Below are 24,461 nucleotides of genomic sequence, written 5' to 3' on the forward strand. Positions count from 1 at the left end.
GTAGGATCGTTCTCTTGAGTATAATAGTTAACTCGTTCAAATATTAAAAGGATGTGAACTTTATTGCCGACAAATCGATCGTAAGAGTAATTTAAACATATTACTTTAATTATACTGTAATTGAAATACATGAATGCTTGAAGTACTTGAATCGTTTTGTTTAGTAATTAAGTTGTAACGAATAATTATTTTCTATCACATAAATTTGCACATAATTTTTTATTAAATTTTTATTATCATATTTATTTAATAATTTATTATTTATTTTTTATTTTCAAATCAAAATGCTGTGCTATTAAAATTTATTTTAAATAGGAACTAAATATTTTGAATAATTGATATTTTAATTTGATTACGTTTATTAAATTTATCTATTGCAATTCTTATAATGTTAATTTTGCTTATATAGTCATAAGGTAGGTGGTGGTTTCTCGCAAATAATTAAGTTTCCCCAGGAAGTTTCAACGATGGTTGGAACAAATTAGAACCGTTAAAAGAATCGATCTGGAAGAACAAAATCGTTCTCGCTTTATGTTCATTGTTGAGATAGTGACATTGCGTGCACGTCAGGAACCTACTCTTTATTCTGATTAATTACGTTAATCGGCCATTTGTCGTTACGCATTAGGATATCGTTAAAAGTGAGTCTCCGACATTAAATCAATGGCAACGCATATACAATGACGCATTCGAGATACATTATGGTAGATTCTATGATAATCATGATGCTATTTGTCTCTCGGAAGAGAAAACGAGGGCTTTTATAAGCGTTTATTTGAAATAAATCAACGTCTTGCTATACACGCGTAATCGATTAAATATGATTAAATTCGATGGTAGGCGAGAGAAAAGTAGTCAAATTTTGATTAAAGCAGAATAAGTACGCAGATATAATCGTCATTGCTATAAATTTATATGATATATTTCATAAATCTAATTACAGACTAGACATATTTGTTTGGGTCGAATTTAAAAACCTAACTGCAAACGCGAACATGAGAAAATTTGACCTGAAATAGAAATTGTTCTTTTAAATAATAATAAAAAAATGAAGAATGAGGTCGCGCCTTAGGGGCCTCGTCAAACGTTGATTAACGAATAAGAATAAAAAGAAAAATAAAAATATCTTATTTCAAGGGAAAGTTCAAGTAATAATAGTTTCGTATGAAAGTATAGTTAATTGGCGCAAGGTCTTCAGGCGTGGTGAAACGATTTCCATGGTTCGACAAAGTTTTTGGATATACTTGTCAGTTCGTATTAGACAAGTAGGAGGTTGGGAAGAAGAGGAATGATAAAGATGGAGAGGAGAAGAGATAGCAGAACACATGCGTCAAAGTGGAACTCGCTCGCAGCCTTGCAAGCCGTTCGATGACAACGTTGCTAGACGTTCACGAGTTTCAACGGTGGATCTCCAAACAATTCCTGACAAGGACGTCGGAAAGCAGCCTCAGACGCCAGTTGCTGTTGGATTTATCCTTTCGGAGACGAGCACAACGTTTGGTAGAAGAAGGAAACTGTACTCCTCTGCTCTCTTCGAGGTTGCTGCCTCTTACATACATACATGCATACATACATATGCAGCTATCCTACCAACCCATCTTAGTAGCTACGAATTCTGAAAGCCGATTTGCCTCGAAAGGATTTCCTTGCGTTTAGACGTTAAGAAGGTCGTCGTCTACCGTATTATCTTGCCAGTTTCATACGTACCACTAACCTGTGAGGTTATATCTCTTCAATTGGATTAAGAAAATATATTTATAATTTATTAGGTCCATTTAAAAGCTAAGATTAAAGTTAATGTAGAAATTTGAATGATATTCTTCTTACTCTAAGGTATTAGAAAGTTAACACTTTGTACTTTGAATAAGCTTATAAGTTACGAGCGTTTGAACACGAATCTAACGTTTAACTCTCACGCTGAGCTTTTCGTCTCGAGTGATTCGAACTTTGGCTCGTCGTTGCGGTTTCGTTTTGTCTCGTAACGTGCATCCTCAAATTCCATTCTTCTCGAGTTTGTTTCGATCCAAAGAAAAGCATGCGATAGAATGAGTCGAGTTTCAAAGTTTTGCCAATGGGATCGAGATATTCGGAGGAACCAAGGAAGGAACTCTTTCGTCCTGGCTTCGTGCAACTTTGCCGCGCCTTCCTCGCCAATTTAATTAGCTTTCAAGCGCTTACAACTTTTGATTCTCTTTCTCTCTCTCTCTCTTTTTCTTTCTTTCCATCTCACTTTCTCTCTTTCTATTTCTCTAAATGTACCAAAAGTGAGAAAGAGAGACAGAAGGATAGAACAAAAAGAAATTCCTTTCCAGCGAGTATTCGCCAATTAAAAATTCCACTTGGTTGAGCTCGCCTAATTATCGTTCGCTGTGTTGATGAGAGTAAAGTAGTAGGGGGGAGTAGTGGAGGAGTGATAAAAAAAAATGAAGGTGGTCCTCGATCAATGATGCTTGATTAAGTAAACCGTAGTAATAATCGGCATATTTTCAAAGAATGATCGATTACAAAATTATAAAATAAGAATTACCTTTTTTCCTAACTTTTGTAAGTAAGTATGTGTTTTATTTCTTTGAATATAAATTTGGAAGTACTCGAGCCGCTTTTTAATGACAAATCTTATTACATTGATTTGACTAATTTATAAAAAAGAAGAAAAGTACGGATATTTAGATACGTTAGTTTATCCTCCGAAAGTTTTATTCTCTAAGAGCTTCGTTCAAGCTTTTCGATCAAGAAGATGGCGAAAGGAGAAAACGATGATGGGGGTATATAAGGAGTTGAGTAGTGACTGTAAAGCGGATGATCGAGGGAAAAGTAATCGAGTTTTGGTCGGTAAATCTACGATGAACTCGTCTACTCGATTCACTCTTTTCCCATAGCTATGGATATTGATTTATGGAACATGTTTCGATTTTCTATATAATAGATAAAAGGTGCAAAAGAAAATAAAGAAGTAAATCCTGAATTGACCAATATATGTAAGAGTTATAGGAGAAGCAAATAATAGAGAATAGAAAGTAAAGATTAAAGCATAAATTGTATTCAAAGTACTTAGTAAAACGAAATTTTTTTGTTATATAATATATGTAAGATTCGTGAAAAAAAACTGGACCGCTGGACTGACTGGACCGGGACTCGAACCACGGATCTTTCGCTTTCCGGGCGACTGCTCTTTAACCAATTGAGCTATCCAGGGCCCACCGACCAGTTCCCTTCCACGAATGCTTAACAAGTTTTGGCATGGAGGCGTTCGTCCCACATATATATAATATAAAATTATTATTAAGTATTATTTAAGTATATATTAAAGATATTATTAAAAATATTAAAACGTATATATATATATTTACGTAAATGTTATAAATTTTAACATGAAAGCCACACATTTGTTTATATACGTATTTTAAATAAATGACTCTTCTAAAAATATTTTTTATTTTACAATGTCGATTAATATAGAAAAGGAAAGAAATCCTCCCCCCCCACCTCAAAAAAAAGATAGTTAATCCAATCTCGTATATCATCCTTTTTCATAAGAGTTAAAGTCGATGAGAAACAGGATGAAGGACAATCCAGTCAAGTTAGGTCGAGTCAAGTCGAGTCAGTGAATGAGAAGGGGTAGGTGGTAACAAGAGTAGCATAGCGAATTGACACTCGAAGGGCCGCCATAGCGAGTAAATGGACACTTCAGTGCCACTCAAAGGCGATTAACGATCGTAGATAAAATGTAGTCGGGGTGGATGACAACGACGACGACGACAACGACGACGACGTCGTCAATGATGATGATGATGATGGTGGTGATGATGATGATGATGATGATAATGATAATGATAAGCGAGGGCGATCGAGCAGTCCTCGAGTAGCTGGCAACAAACCAGTCCACAGACAATCTCGTTTATTAATTTGCGTCCTGACCAACGCGAAACTTTTTATCTCCTCTCCTTTGGTCTGTTTCTCCTTTTCTTTCATTTTCGTTTCCTCGTTGTTTCTCGTGGCGTGCTTTCCGAGCCTTGAGACAAAACAAAACGCCAATTAACAGATCTCATTCATTTCTGAAAAGGACTTTTATCGTTTCGTTCTTCCCCTATTTCTTCCGTATCGTGTTGTTTATACGGTTACCATTGTAAGAGTATGATACGCTTAACCCATTGCAACTTGATATCTTTTCTTTCCAACGAATTCAACGAATTTTGTTGATTAACGTTTACGTTGCGAGTAATGTTATTTAACATTTGAAAGACCTTTAATTAAGATCTTAATAAGCCTATTTTATGAAATATAACTTTTTATTTTATTTTTATTGTTTTAGATATAAACTCTGTACGTGACGTTTGTTTTAATGAATTAAGCATTCGAAAAGGTGTACAATCAAGTAAAGTTTGAGCATTCTCATAGTTTGATCAATATAATGATAAGTTATCAAATGTTACATTTAATATTTCATTTCTTAACACCACGCTATCGAAACATTCACGAAAAAAGTATTTCTTAATGATCTGTTTTTGGAGTTATCGAACGAGAAGACCGATCCGACGAATAGATAAGAAACATTTTTTGTTCGATCGCAGACGATAGGCTTAGTCTTGTATCGGCATTCATTAATAACCAAGCGTTTAGTTCAATTCGACAAGTTGCAAGAGCAATTTAACATGGCGTCGGGTAGAACCGTGTTACGATAATTGTCGTTAATTACACTTTGTACGCCGTTTTGCGGTTCCGCAGAAAAATACTGTTGCGGTTTATTTTTGTGCGATGCTTCTTCGAGTAGATTCACTTCGTTAGGTAGGTTCCTCCATAACTACTATCGGCAATAGTCCTCTTATTCATCGATTCGATCAAATCAACCTGTAATAACTTGTCGAGCTTTTAATTCATTCGAGGATTTAAATAAACTAGTTTGAAATTATGTTTCTAAGGTTAAATCCTTAGAAATATATTGTTTTATTTTCTTTCGATTAAACGCGAAGATAGAAATGATTGACGATGAGTTGAATTTTTTTAGTAAGATTTAGATATTATTTATTCACATATAATATAAATTTTCTTGAATTATTAATCATTCAATAATATTAAAACATCGACTATTCGTAAAAAAAAAAAAGAAGAAAAGAAAACGATAACGGTATCAAATGTAACGGTATCAAAAAATATCATTAACGAATCTTTTCAATAAAAATCTTGACATATATCTAATTGCGGCAATTGTCTCGTACGTGTAAATGAGTTTACTTTCGCTTTTTGCCCCTATATAAGAGAAGAAAGACGGTCTAGCTGGCAACGAAAGTGCTTTCGCGCGAACAAAAAGCCATATTAATTACGAACCATTCAGGATCCTTTCGGTTCGTTCATCGACGAGCGCCGACAGTATCGTCGCAGTCATAATTCCTATTAAACCTCGACGAGTCTCGTATCGACTCGAGTGCTCGCCAACCACCCTCACCTTTCTTCTTTTCTCGAATAAACGTTCTCTCTCCCCTTTTCGCCCTATTTACTCTCAACGTCTATGTATTCTCTTTTTTTTATTTCCTCTCTCATTCTCTTTCTTTTCTTCGTTCACTGTTAAAACGTTCACCCTTCTCGTCTTTTCGTTCAAACCGCCGAGTAGCACCGAGTAGAAAGAGGATTTATAGAGTCCAGAATTGCAGAGAAATAGCTCTTGTTAATGTTAGTAGTCTCGATATTATAAAATGTTGTATTCGAAGCACTAGAACAGAAACGTTTCCTACCCCTCATTTCCTTCCTTTCTTGTCTCTTCGCCAACTATAAATCCTTTGCTATTATACAGTCACACACCACCGTGCTCAGCGATTTTTCACAAAGACAACGAGATAACACGGTTCTTATTTAGCGAATTTTGTGTAATTCGTTCGCCAGGAGAACGATCTCGTCGTTGGCCATTGTTATCGTCTCCTTAGAGAGTCAATTAGACTCGGTATGGTCGTTGTTATACTGGCTCGCGGATATTTCCTTAACTAGATTATTAAGTACATACCTATATAAATATAAACTAATGTCTTCTTTGATCTTAGTTGGAACATTTATCATTCGGATGTTCTTATTCGTTCATTCTTCTCGTAATTATTATAAACTATACATTTTCCATTTGTGATTTATACTTTTCTCAAATGTACTTTACATATAATATTTACATCGTATATAATATTAATAGAAAAGCACGAAGGAAATCGATAATCCGAAGGTGCGAAGAACCGATCGAGTGTTGACAACATAGGGAATTGTCTTTGTCTTTGTTTTCGAGGGATAGATCGGATTCGTCGAAGGACTGGATGCTTCTCGGTTAATTAAAAGCATGCAAGAATAATTGAATATTAAGAACTCACTATGCTTGGGAAAGTGTGACATGGGAGAAAGCGAGATCGAGAAAGATGAAGAAAGATGGGAGAAAATGGTTTTCAGAAGAAGAATCAGTGAAGCGCGTAAAACGGGTTGCGACTGATTTTAATTAAAGACAAACATCCCTCTAACTCGACGACGCTCTTTCTCGGGCCACTCGGGGAAACAACGGTTCTCCGTGTCGGCCCTTTGGCATGAAAGAGACGACGACGACGACGACGACGACGATTCTTCTTTTTCTTTTTTTTTCTTTTCCTTCTTTTTCTTTACTTTTCTCTCTTTATATCTCACACCTTTTCTCGCTCTCACTTATCTACCTACCCACTATGTTTTTTTCTAATTTTTTCTTTTCTTTTTTTTTAATCTTTCCGCAAACTATTTCGACGCGAACACTCTCGCGAAGGTTTCGCACGATTCTACAAATGCGAGGCTACTAACTGAATGTCAAGCGAGACATGGTCTCGAGAAAGTAGGATAAAAGATCCGAACGATGAGAAGAAAATAATACTGACAAAGAGAACAATAGGGAATAGTGAAGTATTATAGAAGTGAGTTTTCACTGAGGAAACTGACACTGGACGAGCGCAGATAATTTTCAACCGAAGTAGTACCGTAGGGTCTTTCTTTATCTATCTCTTTCTCACCCTCTTACTCTCTTACCCAGAGAATTTGCGAGAAGTAACACCAGCTTGCTCGAACGACCCTCGGTATCCGGTTTTCTCTCTCTCTCTCTCTCTCTTTCTCCTTCTCTTTCTCCTTCCTTTTCACCATTCACCCTTCTCTTCTCTTCTCTTCTCTTCATCGCGCCAAGTGTAAGCTGAACACTAAATGGACCACTTTCGTAGTACACTCGTACTCAAAATTAACGCATATATCCTTGGTTAACGTTGCAAATTGGTAATATTATATATTTTCTTTGTTTTATCATAAACGATCGTGTTTCTTACTAATAACTATAAATATGATCATTTTGATTAGATTATATTACTCATTAAGATACCGGCGGATATTTCTTTTCGCATTTTCAATTATTTTATATCAAAGAGCGAAAAATATAAGAAAAGAAACGGGAGAGAAAGTTGGTCCTTTCGAAATTTGCCTGTAGCACTTGTCGAGTACTTTGTCGCCTCGTCGACGAAAAGAGATGGACCTTAATGAATTATGAACGAGGGTGCAACGGAAAAGTACAAGATTAGCTTCTGACGGACGCATTTATCTTCTTTATTACAAATTCGACGAGTCAACGTGACATTGCGTGCTTTCTCTTTTTCTTTATTGCTTTTTTTTATTCTCTCTACCACGATAAAAGACTTTTCTCTTGGAATTTTATTCGACTTTAGTACATACACACATACGTACTCTGGCATCCATCTGTGGTAATAAGTATCTTTGTATTATTTGGCGATAAGTGATCCAGATTAAATACGTACGTGAAGGAACATAAATTCAAGGTCGTCTCGTTGCTTTATTTTTAGAATATTTTACACCGACGTGATGAAGAAAATAGGCTAATCAAATGGTACTATTATTGTTAGATAAAAGTAATTAAAGGATTAGAGATCAAAGATATCGTTATTGTCTTAAAAGTGAAAATTTAGATAAATCAGATTAAATTTCTCAAGGGATACAAAATTTCAATTTAATTACCTATATGAAATAATTTTTTAATTTGCGCAATAGTAAAAAGTATAACGTATATTTAATTAAATTTGAATAATGTTAGATTTTTTTCTATCCATTTTCTGTGCTCTTCAACGAGTACAAAACTATCGTATTTATTTGATAAATTATATTAGCTGAAGGAAATTATACGTCGATCTGGTCGTCGCGTTGAAATAATCACATTTCTGAAGGACTCCTTTTGAAATGGTACTCTTGGTAATGCAAGAGAGCTGGACAAGTATGGATACAAAAGATAGTATGCGAAATGTTCTATCTGTGGCTTATATGCACGTTATATAAGTATTATATACGTACATAGATACGTGCGGAAATGGAAAGGTAAGCGAGGGAAATGGTGAAAATGCGGTAGCGTCGCTTTCTACAGTTAATTCGACTAAAAGCTGGAATGCGAAGCCGGCTAAATCGAGTTAATCCAAACAAAAGTATTAGCTATAGATGGGTAGTAGCCTATACGAGTAGAAGATATTTATAGGGTGACCCATTTTGATTTATTAACGAAAAAGTTGGAATATATCTCGGATAGAGTATCTAAGAAAGAAAAACAAAATACGAAAATACGAGAAAATCTTCATATATTTATATTTTCTTTTCCAATTATATTTCTACTTTTTTCTACAGATATACATTTATGAATGAAAATAAATCAGTTAGTATATTATATAGGATATTTGTGCCATTACGGGAATGGCACCCGGTAAAGTACATAGATCCTTGCGAAATAGCAAAAGTTTCGACCTAACGAAAATAAAGTATGAAGGTAATAGTGCGGTTAGGAACGAACGCACACGGTGGATAACAGGATATTCGTAGCATCATAGACTTGCCAGGCGCACATACACACAGTTACATTGGAATATTAGGATTTCCGATAGCCAGGGGATTCGAAGTAACTGCTTTAAGCGTTTCGAGAATCTTCGATAGCTACTCGAGATACGGTTAAACGGGGAAACTTATCCCGACTCATCGAGAGCAAAAGGCGGGGATGCCAATATTGGTTTGTCGAATCGAGTAGCATATCTTGTGAACGTGAACGATACGAAACTAGTCGTGCTCCTACAACCGAAAATGCTCCATTTACGAATGGATAAACAAAGGGCGAAGTAAGCTACAAGGGAAACGATCGGAGAACACTCCAGAGACACGAAGAGATTTAAGTTTTGTCGTAGTATAAACCTTGAAAATATCGTTGTAGCCTTTTTTCTTCTTCTAACTTTATTTTTTCTTTTATCAAGTTCTTCTTCAATCTTATATGAATGATAAATTTTAAGCGTCTAACGAATGAGAAACGATAATAACGATTTATGATTATAAGGGAAAGTACTGATGGAAATATAGACGGAAGTTTATGTTGATAATCGATTGGCATTGACAGGTACAAAAATAAAAAAGCGAGACGCTAAAGGGCGTGCCTATAGGTAGGCCTATATAGGTAGATTTTATGAGTACAAGCTGGGAGATTAAACGTCTCGTTTCATCTGCTTCGCTAAACTTTTTCCTCTGCCTCCGATGAACGTCGTCGATTTTCGAGACGTTCAAATTTCCGGTTCACTCGATCGTACCCCCGGGGCGCCAACTCCTCTACCCATTCCTACTACCAGGATGTGTTTCCTACAGGATGTTGTATCCTTAATGTGTTTACCTTAGCTCCTGACCCCGATCGAAATCTCCGAGAACTTCCATGGTTTGCGTTCCTTTCCCTTTCCCCTATCCCTTCTTCCGTTTCTTTTTCTTTTTATTTTGTTTCCAGTATCTATTTCGTGTTCAAGAACGTCGAGCTCATGCTGAGTTGCATGTAATCTCGCTTACGAAAATATATCGCGCGTGCGTATTTTCTACGCTTGATATACCATAGTCGATTTTATTAATAAGAATTACCTTTGTTATATATGCATTAATATAAACATAAATGAATATATTAACAAGCGACCGTATCCTCCGAAAGTTAATGTTATTTCGATAACAAAAATAGCTGCTTTTTGCAAAACAATTAACGTAGATCGATTTTACGACAATTTATTCCTTCATTTTCGTTTCGGATCAAAAATTTGTTTCATTTAATTTATTAATCGTAATACATTTGCACGAATTATATGATTAAGGCATATGTTATTTAGTTCGGATATAAATCATTTAGCATAGAACGATATCGATGAATTCGAGAACACGTATTTTATATTTGGAAAAATTGTTTTGACACACGAGATCGTAGAAATTAGCGAATTTACAATGAGTCAAATTTAACACGAGTCACGCAATTAACGGAAAATTCAATTAGCAAAGTAAGCGCGTGTAGAGAAAGCGCTTGTTAGAACAATGTTACATAGTGCGTACGCATTACTATACTCTCGAGTCGCGAACAACGCGCTCGCGCGCGCGAGCGTTACATTACAAATTCAATTTGACGTCGCATCAGACTGCGATACAACGTCGATCCCTATGCTAATTCGATCTCACTACGAGAGTTCAACTCAACGGGGATGAGATTTCCCTTCTGTCTCTTTACTTCCCTCTCTCCCCCTTCTCTCTCCCACTCTGTCTTTCTCTTTTGTCAATTTCACGTGTTGAACTTTAGTTAGATCGAAGAGATAATGTTCCCTGACTGTTTACACGCACATATATTATACATATACGATATATGTGTCATATAACTTTAGTTAGTTAGAAAAGTATTAGAATCGAGAGATGGAGTGGAAAAAGGTAAATAACTGTTGAACTCAATAAAGCTTTATCAAGTAATTACGTTATTCGAGAGAATGATCTTTTCTTCTCACTCTCTCTTTCTCTTTCTCTTGTTATCTCTTTAAATACTACATACACGTTAGAGGTAGCTGTTTGTTTAGTCTTTCGACAAAGCACATTAAATGATACGCGAATGCAGCGCGTTGATGCAAAGTAAATGAACAAACGCGTGATAATTCTTTCGGTCGTACGATAAGGGATGACGAGGGTAAAAAAGAAAAAAATGATAGTAAAAGAGAGAGAGAGAGAGGGTGAGCTCCATTTATAATCCCTCGGATAAAAGCTCGGTAGAGACGTTTATAGCAGGGTTTTCAGAATTAACGTAAACAAAAGCGAAACGAGTTGGTGCGAGGGTACTGGGGGTGAAGAGATCAAACGTTCCGTTCGCTAATACACCGATGACGCATCGTAAGCATGCGCATTCGCTCAGATTCTCGTTAACACGAAAGTACTCTTCTCTCGTTCTATCTATTTGTGTTTGTTTATTTATTCGTTATCATTTTTTCCCCCTCTTGTTCTTCTTTCTTTTTATTTTTGCGCGCGCTCGGTCGCAAAAAGCACACTAGTCGTGCGTAACCGATCTCAAAATCATTCCAAATTTTTCTTGTAAAATGCATTCTACAAAGTAACTTTGTTTTTTTTTTGTAGTTCAATAAATGATATTTCATGTGACGTAGTATGTTTTTTTTTTAATAATATTATAGTTTACATAATTAACGAGTTTTTTTATCATATTATTCATACTAATTCTTCTAATTGGATTTTATTATTTATCATGAAAAGATTCGGAATTATATATAAAGCGAACAGTTGTATTCTAAAACTTACTTTATTCCTGAATGAACGAATCTATAATACAAAATCGATTATACGCGTGTATAATGAAAACTGTATTATTTTGTTTAGAAGATTTAATAATCGATCTTATGTCGGGAAGAGGTTTTCACGATGAGAGTTGAAATTCGAGTGGAGTAATGCGTTTATGGACGTTCTACTGGCACACCCAAAGCAACATTAGCGGTCTTCTGCAGCGACCAACAACGATGGTCGAAGACCCGTTCTAACACCCGTCCGTCCGCCTGTTCATATGCCAGACACGATTTTCTACTTAGCAGGAGTCGGTCTAGTCCGACCACTGAACTCTCGCCTTGGAGAGGTACACATAACCCATCTTCCTATAGCCTGGTTGGTGTAGGTTCTTTTGTACCCATCTCCTAAGTTTCTCTTCACTTGTCTCATGGGAATATCTCGGAAAACGGGACACCCTTTTTTTCTCTCTTCCTTTCCTTCTTTCTTATTTCTTCCTTTGGCATTCTCTACAAGTAAATTGATAGATCGGTCCACAGCTTACGAAACCGAGTGTTTTTCAGAGATATGCTCGGCCTTGATGGATACGATTGTGATTCCTTTCGCGAGAATGCTATTTGCAAGATTTCACACACAGAGGGAACGCTACCCCCCCCTCCCATTTTCTACTCTTCACAATACGAATTGATTAGTCTCTTCGAAGATTTTTTTTTTATATATTTACTGTCACGTTTCCTAATGAAATAGTTGATACACGTTAAAACGTCTTCGAAATATCTTCTTTCAAATTTAAAAGACGTTTTGTAGATATAAAAGGGTAGTAAAAGAAAGAAGAGGAAGAAACAGTGGATTAGTACAGTTAAGTTGAGGACGACGAAGCCTTACGAGGTTTTATATCGCCCTGTAACAGGATTACGTTCATTTGTTGCACCAGTGAAACCATCTTAGCATTACGAAACTTAATCCCAGCCGAAGTTAGCCGGTCCACAGACTTTTACCTCTCTTGGGATCATCCAAGATTTATCTCGTAGATGTATATATATATATATATATTTTTTTCTTCATTCCGTTGGAACTAACCTCATATCGCGAACGAGCTCTTTTCTATCGTCTTACTCTTTCTTCTTTTTTTTACGTGACCAATCCTCTCCTACGATTCCCCGTGGACCGTCGAAGTTATTACATAAATAGTTATTAAGATTCCACACTTGCAGTAAATTATATTTTAATTATAATTTTAATCAATTGTAAAGATATTAATTTATTTTTCTGGAAGAATATGATAAAAAATATATTTTTTGAAGTGAAAACATCTTTAGAATAGGGAGTGATTTGAAAAAAATGAAACGCGGGAGGGTCAGGCAACGGAGCTGTATACGGATAGGCAACGGAGCTGTATACGGATAGGCAACGGACCGGTGAGCTTATAGGCAACGGCCACGATATTTAGTAAGAAGAGAAATAGAGACAAGCATATAGGATTGAGCCTGCGAGAGAATGAGACAGAATGTAACTATATACTTTTTTCCTATTCTCGGTCTCTTCTTTATGTTCTGCTTCGTAGTTATTGCTCCTGGTTGTATATGTGTGTGTTTGTGTGCGACTGCATACTACGAAGCGTGGACACATATTATTTCGATACTAAACCTGTATGTATGTAGGAGCGATAGAAGGGTAGAAGAATAAACAGAGATAAGCACGTAGGTATGCGACAAAAGTATAAGGTCCAAACAAACCGACGGTCGAAATAAAGAAAGAAAGTGTGAAGTCTGTCTTTGTAAGTTGTCTAGATGTGAAAGTTGTGTGAGTCTGGAAGGTATATATATACGTGTAATTTCTTTTCTATTTTACTATTCTATTTTTCTATTTCTATTTTTCTATTTCTATTTTAATATGTTTCTATTTTATTGAAAAATTAGTATTAAATTCTTTATTTCGTAAATATTATCATTAATAATTATGAAATGTATAGAATATAATAATTGTATTGTCTGCAATATTTTACAAAAGAAAAAAAATAATTACAAGATACATCAGAGAAAAAGAATTAGACAATACTGTAGAATATTTTTCTTATAAATATCCAAAGACATGTTTTTTAATTATAATGTTTGCGTATTTAGGAAATTTATACTAATTTTTCAATAAAATAGAAAAGCTTTTAAATAGAAGAAACTGGACACGTGACAAAAACAAATATTATTTGCTATTATGTATCTGATAAAAAAACAATAATATAACTTATTTTAAAAATATAGAAAAAAATTTAGAAAAAATATATTTTTTTAAAATTTTTAATATTATAAAATAAAACAAAGAAAATAAAAAATTGATTTTAAAATCGTTGTAATTCAAAACCCGATGAAACGAAAAAAATGCGACCACAATTGTTCCCTTCTTTAACAGCATCTACAGTTATTAGTTGCAACACAAAAAGAAATACTTGTATGTGCTAACCCATGATAAAGATATCTCAAATTCCCAGAAAGGGTGAAAAGTGTAAGATAAAAAAATTCATCTACCTGAGTTCAAAAAAATATATATTATATTTACTTGAATTAGAGGACGGCGTATCTTTTTGTCGACAAATATTCTACAATTTTCGTCTCTATCTATGGCTATCGCATTCAGCATTCCATCTTGATGGATAGAATTTTGAAAATATTAGTTTTTGTCAGCTACCTACACCCCAAGGTCGGTTCCTTTTCATGAGAAAAGAATTATAAAAAACAGGGAAGGTCTGTTGAAATTCGATCTACATTTATTATCTTTATTATAGATGCGGTAATATTCATGCCTATAGTTTTTTTTTTACAACGTGTCATATCTTATCTATTTAAAAATGTTTCTATTTTATTGAAAAATTAGTATTAAATTCTTTATTTCGCAAATATTATAATAAATAATTATGAAATACATAGAATATATAATAATTGTATTGTCTGTAATATTTTATTTAAAAAAATGATTACAAGATACATTACAGAAAAAGAATTAGAGAACACTGTAGGATACATTAGGAACAGCTGACAAATTCCATTCAAAAGCAAGTAAATTACTGTCACATTTTTATTTTGCTTCTTTATAAAGTATATTTAATTCATAAAGACAAAATATGTCTATTAAATTTGATTTTTATATGTTTTTATAAAAAATATCCAAAGACATGTACTGACCCATGCATATAAGAAAATTATATTATTAATTGTAATATTTGCGTATTTAAGAAACTTATACTAATTTTTCAATAAAATAAAAACATTTTTAAGATTTTGATCGCCTAGCGTGAATCGGTGGAGCTTACCACGGGGCTGAAATTTGAGATTCGTAGTGTACACAGTACGATAAACTGAGAGAGCGATACGATTCAATGCATTTTTTAGATTTTTCGTTGTTCAGGTTTTTATTTAGACGAGAGTATTTAGAAAGATAAGTCTGTGGTTCAAAGAATAAAGACGAGATATGTTATAAATAGGTAACAAGGATCTCGAAGTGTGGCAGGCTATAGAGTTGAAAAAACATTTCTAGAGAATATCTCTATTAGATCTCTCAATGCATTTTATCAGAATCTTCGTTTAGTCGAGCAGTATTTTCCATATGTTTTTCGTAATGTCTTTATTTCGTCTATCCTAAAATGTTTGTTATACAGCGCAAGAATGTAGATAAAAACAAGAAATTGAAAACCATACTAACAAAAAAAATTTTATACCTGAGTTTCAAAAAAAGGATTATTTATATTTACTTAATTTCAGACGAATTATATATTTCCTTTGATAAACATCCTACGATTTTGGTGTCTATTTATAACTATCGCATTCAGCATTCCATTATTATTGCTTGAATTTGGAAAAGTGTACTTTTTATTAGCTATTCCACCCAGAGACCATACCGGTGACCTTTATTATATATGGTAATAATATTATAATAAATAAATCCTACAATTATCTTACTCTTGAAACTGTGTATTCGTCTCATTCTCTCGAAACTTAGATTTTTGAAGGTTTCACTTCTAACACATGTGATCTGCACACATGTTTTTTGTATTTATATTGTTATTTAGAATGGAGAATAATATTGGAAATGACACAATAATGGATTGAAATATTATGAGTAATAGCTTTGTAACTTTTCAAATTTTTGCAGCAATAAATTTATTTGAATATAGCTGCTTCTTTTTAAAGGGTTTTATATTACCTGTTCGAACTTTAATTCGTACCACTGCAAAATGAATCTTTAATAGCATTTATTTGGTCATAAGTACCACCACGTGATGTGTCATTAAACTTTTAATAATTGCTAATTAGATATTTCATTTTATAAATAAGAAGCAAAACAAACATTTTTACGTTAGTAATTTGCATTTGTGAAAAATGAATGCAGTTTAATATTGTTAAATGTCTACGAAAGTAGGATCGATATCGAAATTGAGGTGCGTCAGAGTCGCGTCAGGGTTTCTATAGAACTGTGTAGGATTGTGAGATAGACGAGGCTCGTAATTAACAAGGGTGAAAACGTCTCGAGGTAAGCGGAAATTAATTTGTTTCTCTGGATGCCTTAGCTTAAAGCTCCGAGTGAATAAAGAGGGTTGGGATCTTATCGTTTTCTTTGCTCCTTCGTGTTTGTCTTTCTTCTGGAAGACTACGAACTATGGAGTAGAAAGTTTCTTAATCTTCTTAACGTTTCCCTTAACGCTCAACTTCCCTTTGCCATCGTCTTATAACTATCGACATGAGTATTCGAGACACGCTCAAGCGTGTGCCGTTTTTATTTTATTTCTTTCTTTATATAGATAATAACAATGCTACATAACAAAATAACATTTTGTTGCTCTTATAAGTGATATTGAATTATTTACCAAGTATGTTCGTTTAATCTTAAGATTCAAAATTATCGTAAATATATTTATTTGTTAAGAGCGAAAAAAGCGGATACTAATGTATGTAGGTATACATATATACATATGTATATATAGTAACGTGGAAACTGAGAGGAAAATTAATAGCGGCCCGTTGTTTCCACGGCGAAGCGTGAAATAGAAATTGCAGTCACGGAGAGATCATACGAAATGGCGGAAGCAGAAGGAAACTTTAGATTGCTCCTCTAAAGTTTCGTCACGCGAGAAAACCGAAGCGACATCGACGAGGCTTAGGCAGTTCGAGTTTCGAATGACGAACGCCATTCGCGTGAGGACATTTTCGACTTAATAAATGGATGTCTACTATTCGCTTCATCGATAACTTGTTAAAGCAGTTTAAAACTGCAAATCGTTGGTTTTACTAAATACCTTTTGCTTTTTCTCTTTAATTTGAGTAAAAAATATACCAAGAGAATATACAAATTTATATAATACATTTTTTATCCTTGATGTCAAATACGAAATAAACTTTTTTCATCATATTTTTATTAAATGTTTTTTATCAAATTTCAACTCGAATGGAGAATATTAAAAACGATTTATTATAGGTATATTATGAATCTTGGCATCTCGTTAAAAAATTCACTGTTTTAACGAAATAATATGTGAATTACACATATTTGCGATTTTTATTCAAATAAAGAATAACTATATTATATTTTTTCTATCTTTTCCTGTAACTAGAGATATCGTTGAATCAATAATAATAATTGGACAAAAAAGAAACTATGTATCTATGGTTGAGAAAAACCGAAGCGAAATGATGCCATTCTTTTTTCGAAAAAAGTGAAATATTTATGACTGTATCCATATATATACATCAAGGGCCTACTTGAAAAACGTTCGTGCGAGAGGACGTTATACGAGAGATTTGTTTCAACAAGATATGGTCGGCCAAAAACTACAAGTATTTGTTCTTCTTTTTCTCTAAGTCTCTCTCTCTCTCTCTCTCTCTCTCTCTTTCTCTCTCGGTTTCAAGAGATAAACATATGAGAGATATACGTATATATGTACATATGTATATTTCAAATCGGAATATTTCACATATTCAAAAACGTCTTATCGTGGTATCATGAAGAGAAAACGTTGCCATGGTTACGTCGTCGCATATGTTTCTTACATATGTGTAGTATACGTCTAGTAAAGTACAGGTAAACCCATACATGCTAGATATTTTTATATTTATATATAAATATATTTATTAGATGAACATCTCTGGATATCGTTCACGGACGAGATATCGAATTGCGTAGTCATACGTGAAGATAGACACGAATGACGCTGAGATCGGGCTGAGAAAATTCTGACCTTACTCGTTTTACCTATCCGCAGAATTGTTGAGGGTGGAAAGAAATGTTGGGAATGTCTACTATGATAGTGGATAAAAACGTGTAGTATTCGCCTACGAGTAACGCTTAAATTTACGAAAAAAAGATTTTCAAACGATGATTCATGTACACCACCGTAAAAAGATCCTACGAAGAAAGAAGGAAAAGAAAAATGAAATAGATACGGAAATACGCTAGTTTTTCTTTACTCTCTCTCTTTCTCTCTCTCTTTCTCTCTCTCTCTGTCTTTCTTTCTTTCTTTCTATTTACATGTCTAATTTTTAGTCTTTCTTTTGTATTTATAACGTGTAATAAGATTTAACAGACCATTGTAACATCTCAAATGAAGAATTAAAAAAAAGAAAATTCTTTTATCAGTTAGAAATAAGTCAATAATAAGTTCCATATATGATAAAATACGTTTAATTCAATTAAAAATTAATGATTTGCATTGAAGGAAAACATAGGTTCCAATATTTTTGCGATATAAATTCAAGTTGAATATTAAAATGGAATAGTTTGTCTAGTGCCATGGTCTTTTTAATGGTTTTTTCTTTTTATTTTATTTTTCTCATAGATTTGAAATTGAAAATTTATCTACCGAATATCTATGATATTTCGTGCGTCGAGTAACCTTTTGAGATATACGATTTCACGATCCGTTAAACACGGTGATAATAACCATCAGTAGTTGCTTCTTACGATATGTAGGAAGGAAAGAAGGAATCGATGTTTAAAATTTTAGATTTAAACGATATCCTTCTATAATATTATTATATAGACACAGACAAATTGAAAAAGTATACGAAAATACTTGAAAGTTGTATTAAGTTTCGTATAAGTATAATAATACTAATTCCTTTTTTTTTGCAAATAAAGTTATTTTAGACAAGTTCGAATTATGCACCCTGCTGGTCATCGTCCTTTTAAACGTATGTACCTTGGTAAGGGGTGCACGTGGTATAATTCGTGATAGGTCGTTTTTCTTTTGCTAAAGAAGTAAGATTAGTAGTAGTAGTGGTAATGGTAGGGAAAAGCTAGTCGATAGAAAGAAGAAGAACTTTGCCCTCGCATCGGCCATCGACCATCGCCCATCGGCCACCGGCCTATGCCTTTTTCATAATTGATCGTTCGATCGATATCCGTTCTCTGGCATATTCTGCTTTCAGGACTCGAGGGGGAATTGTACTACGTCAGAGAGGGGGTGGTCAACGCGTACGCCATGAATTTTGTCGTTCCGGTGCCAGCGAATATAGCAGATCTTGAATTTTCCTGGCAGAGTTTAGCCCGCCACCCGGTATGTACGCATGGTTTTTTTTTCATTATTCTTTTCCCTTTTGATGTATCTTGTCAAACTTTATCATCCAGGATAAAAGGATGGATAAGGAATATTTTTCTCATTAGTCTAGAGCGGAATAATGAACGAGGTAAAAAAACGAATGTCAATGATCTAGACTACGTAAAGTTAACGATTAAAATACGAATATTTAAAGTACAATCGTCGGTCAATGTGTTTTACAAAATCACCATAATTTATTTTAGATTATAGGTATATTGATATATTAAAAATATTCGTCATTATACGTCATTAACATTATTCATATAACGTACTAACGTTTTACGCTAAATCTTTTCAAAGAAGTTAGAATAAAAGTTATTTTTCCATCTAACCTATACACCGTTGTATTACACATGTTAATAGACACGCGCATACATAGAAATGTTAAAATATTCGCTTGGTCAGTTGAATCAAATGAAGAGAGATAATGGTGGTCCTTTAAGTGTTAAGTCATGGTATGCTCGTTTAAATAAACGCTACTATATACTCATACATATGTAGATACACGTGTATACGTAGAGAAACGCGTATAGAGGGCTCTAAAGCATCGTCATGGTAGTTTAGCAAGAGGGTGTTCAACGAAAGAGAGAGGGTGGAGACCTCGGTCGAGGACTATATCAATACTCTATCAATATGAAATACAAACAAGCGATGAGAGAGCGGCAGTCCGTGTCTCGATTTTACTTTCCCCCTTTAGTCACCAAGGAAACCGTACTCACCCTCTAAAACACTCCCACCACCACCTCCTGACAAGGAAATCGTGGATTACGCGGTTCTCGTTTCTTTCTTCATTTATCTTTCTTCTTTCAAATTCTATTCATTTTTGGATACTCTGACCCTGACATTTGCCACAAACGTACATATAGAAATAATTAAAACAATTATTCGTTATTCCATGTAAATTAAAAAAAACTTTTGCAAATTCGATAATGTTTTGTAATATTTACGAGTGTTGAAAAATGTCGCGATCGTCTTATAAATTTACACTCAAATGTAGGAATGTAAAGTGTTAAAATCTCGAGATAGGATTGAATTACGAAGAAAATGCAAGGACGCGTATGCGATTCTCGTATACGGACGAATGCATCGACGTTTCTCTATAATTTCATTCGCCTTTGAACGGCACAATTTGCCTCCCATTACGAATCGATTGCTTCCTACCGTGTCGAGCTAATAAAAAAATGTTTCAATGCGTCGAGTCGAATCCTTGAAAATTTATCGTTCGAATTTCTTTTTAATAAATGTTCAATCAAATTTTACAATTTTATTTCATGTCAATGAGCAAATGTTGAAACGTTTCATTGAAACATTATAAATCGTAATAATAATAATATAATTATTATTATTATTATATAATTATAAATTATATAATAAATATTATAATAAAAAAAATATAATAAAAATTATAATTATAAATATTATTATTATTATTATTATTATTATTATTATTATTATTATTATTATAATCAATAGTAATTATAAAATAAGCCATGAAGCTCATAACAATAAGTGTACAATATATTACCATTTACAAATATATTGTCTATTTTGTTTTGATTAACATAAAATGGGCATAAATATTATATATTTTTATTGTGACAGGAAAATAGGAAACTAAATGTCCCTTGATGCCATCAAGCTTTTTTGAACTCTTCGAATATTAATGCAGAGAATTAAAATAACGCGTATAATTTTTCAAACGACAAATTGTAAGATATATAGTAGTCAGTAAGTATCTCGGAAGAGTTTCAAATAAACGCATGTAAGATGCTTTTAATTTATTCGCATTTTTTGTATATCATTTGTTTCCTTTAATTTTTCCATTTCGATACTTTTGCATCGTCGGATTGTCTTAATTAATTAACTGGCACCCAATAATAAGGTCATAAAGTTAATTAAAAATTTAGAAAACACTATCCTAGGCCACGCTAAATGGAATATATTTATTAAATAGTAAAACAGATATATTCGGCCTCATTATACCATTATATAATCATACTAACGATTAAATTGAATTTAACTAATGTTTTTACGTAAAATATGGTATGCAATTGTCATAAATAATCACGTATCTCTCTATGTGTGTATGATATAATCCTTAAATCCTTGAAAATCGTCGAATATATCGTTCGTTCCATAGTACATACATACATGATATAATAAAAATTCAAAATATCTAATAAGCAAATACATTACGTATTAAAATATTGACAGATAAACTAGCTTGTCGCGGAGAAAATTTATCGAAATCGATATACAAATAGGCAAATCAAATTGGAGTATGGATGAAATTTACTAGCGTAGAGCTATATATCTGATAGTTGGACGTGTCCATTCGCGTAACAGGGTCGCAACCCCAATTACACATGCCGTATCGTTTGTCTATCCGTTCATCTCTGTTCACGAAAACTTCTTGTTGTGCGTGGTAATTTACGTTCTATCCGTACCCTTCGCAATGTCTGACTCACTATCGCTGTTTCTCCTTGTTGTTATCTTTGTCTTTCTATCGATAAAGATAATCTCGAATAATCTTGTCCTGTATTGATAGTCTAGTCATTCGTACAAGTTACAATATAAAAAAATACACGCTTACAAGGTAAATAATAACGACGATTTTGAAAAGATTCATAAAAGAAGGCCTTACCAAAAAATGTTTTTTCGATGACATACCTCTTTTTCCATCAATCAAAATATGTCTCATAAAGATTTTTTATATTATTCAAAACGAGCGAAATTAGTTAGGGAAAACACCCTCTATATACGTATATGAAATACAATAAATTGGATTTATATACACGTTTAATAATTTTCCGTGGAATAAGATTGGTTGAAACTATGAATACCCTCTATATCTGAATATTAAATACAATATATATATATATATATATATATATACACGTTAAATAATTTTCCCATAGAATAGAATTGGTTGAAACTATGAGGATTACAGTTACTCGAGATTAGTCGTGGAAAATGGTCTCGTTTCATGAACTTCCCTTACCAGATTTGAATCGAGATTGTTCATACGATTGTCCCAATTATCCTGACGTTCAATCTAACCGAAATCGAAGGGTATAAGATCTGTTCGAGTGATCGGGTAACGTCGAATTGAAGATAAGACGAGGGGTTGCGTCAGTATTGCGTCCCTTCCTTTTTTTCTCTGCTAACGTAGATAGGGACTCGTGTATGCCCTATTGCTCCTAGATAGCAATAATATCCTTTTTTTCTTTCGTTGGAACGAAAGTACGCCCCATCGAGTTCCCATCGGCCTCGAGAGACCGACGGTATTACAAGTAATTGTCGCCTTAGGCTACCCGACCATCCACCCCTGTCATATTCACCCCATTTTACACAACGTCCATCTTTCTCTTCTCCTGGTTTTACTATTCGCGGAGAACGGTGTTAACAATAAAATGGGGGAGAAAGAAGAGCTGAGAAGCTTTCGCCTAACAAGTGGATGATTCATGAATCATTCCGAATTCATGTTTATTCCGTTTATTGCAAAAAGTTTTAATTCTTCTTCTAAATTGAATCAATTACTATTTTTTCACCGTTGTTATTGTATTAAATAATTTTATTTTTCCTTTGTGGTTAATTATTTTCTTTTTATATAATTTATAGTTTTAATAGGAAATTTTTAGGGATTCAACGCTGACTATAATTTTATAGATGGATCGAACATTCCTAAAGTTAATATTTTCTTGAATTGTTGACAACGTAATTAACCTAAAGTAGCCTAATATAAGAATTTTAGGATCACCCGAAATGCAATCTTTATTTCTTATTTCCAAATGCATCAATCTTTCATGATGTCCTACTTTTAGTTCTTTTTACTTTCTTATTAACAACAGAACAGATCAGTAGAAGAAGCAGAAATGTTCTTTTCTAGAATCTTTCGATTTTTTTAATCTTTCCGACGTCAAAAGGTCAAAGGATCGTAAGGATACCATCGTGACGATTGTCGACAGAGACGAAGAGTGTAATTATAAAGATAGAAAAGACTGTGTTAGAGGAAGATTGTCTTAGAAAAGCTTGTAAAAGATAAAACGAAAGAATAAAAATTAAGAGATCAGTAATTTACAAAATATTTTCTGTTTATTGTTGTCGTCTAAATATAATCGTCAGGTAACCTTTTTTTCATATCCATATGTGGGGAAAAAATAATAATAATAATGAAGAGAAATCAGTTCGATTGCTGGCTCATTCATTAGGAATTTATTACCTGCCGTCGTACTCGACGCGTATGAGAGCGCCAAAATACGTGATCTACGATATTTCATTTTGATAGTTGCGCGCGTATAACCGTCGATTACCGCGGCTGCCGTTAATTAATTAAATTGCGGCCGTAAATAATCGATCGTATTTTCGTGCATGTTGGCAAACGGTAGCAGCAGCGACAGAAGCGTTGTCGAAATCGTAACGATGGTCATTGACGTTTACAAACGATTACGAGATTATAACTTTTCTCTTTGATATCTTTATCGCATTACTTTTATTACTATACAGTATGATAATATTTCCACTTCCAATTAATCGGTTGATATTTTAGATGAAATCACGGACTCTTTCAGATTGTTATTTTATTCATAAAAGAAAAACAAAAATTGTTAGCGCCAATTGATCCTAGATTGATTGAGGATTAAATTCAAAGCTTTTGTCTTCTCGTTGAATATTTTTTTGTCATAAAAGAACATAGATCAATATAGTTTCGTCAAAATAGTCACTATTTCCTATCTCGTTGTATAGAAAAGTAGTTAAAAGTATCTATACTTTGTGAAATAAATGAGATACGATTTAGAACGATATAATGTTTTGATATTTCCAATATTTAACGATAAATAAAGCAAAAGGAGAAATATTAAATATGCATCGCAATCAGTAATTATTTGAATAAGAAATAAGAAGACATAGGGCTTACTAATGATATTAATATCGTTTGGCGAAGGGGGTGTTGGAATTAATTGGAAATTCAACGAGATCACGATCGTTGATGCGAACCGATTAATGCTTGGTACGTTTTCGATAATCCTGTAGGATGGTAGGTGGAGGGAAGGTAGGCAGAGGGCAGGTGATGTGTGCTCGCGTAGGGCACCACGAACGCCCTTCGTGGCTTCCGTATGGTAAGTCCTGTGAGATAACAGCCTCGTGTTTCGGATAACAGGGAATATCAGCCGCAGGGACATCCGACACCCCGAGTCTACGTGTCGCTCCCCTCGGACCACCAATGAACGCGCCTGCCACGGATTATGCGACATAATCGCCCGTAACCCGAGACCGGACTCGCGTAATTTCT

At 33.9% G+C, this 24,461-nt stretch overlaps 1 protein-coding gene across 3 annotated transcripts in view; it reads left to right on the forward strand.

The window, feature by feature from the left end:
- Nucleotides 1-24,461, forward strand: part of LOC107071712 (inactive tyrosine-protein kinase Dnt) — a 78,205-nt gene that overhangs the window by 10,609 nt on the left and 43,135 nt on the right. For 2 of the 3 annotated variants that reach the window (XM_089172894.1, XM_089172895.1), the window contains one exon: nt 18,999-19,126. The exons of the other annotated variant lie outside the window; for it this stretch is intronic. In XM_089172894.1, coding sequence (XP_089029020.1) covers nt 18,999-19,126 — 128 coding nt within the window. The remainder of the gene's footprint in view (nt 1-18,998; nt 19,127-24,461) is intronic. 3 annotated transcript variants of the gene reach the window in all.

This window comes from Polistes dominula, unplaced genomic scaffold (assembly GCF_049000335.1).
Source record: "Polistes dominula isolate Pdom_NZ unplaced genomic scaffold, Pdom_raw_medaka contig_22, whole genome shotgun sequence".
NCBI classification, from domain to species: Eukaryota; Metazoa; Arthropoda; class Insecta; order Hymenoptera; family Vespidae; genus Polistes; species Polistes dominula.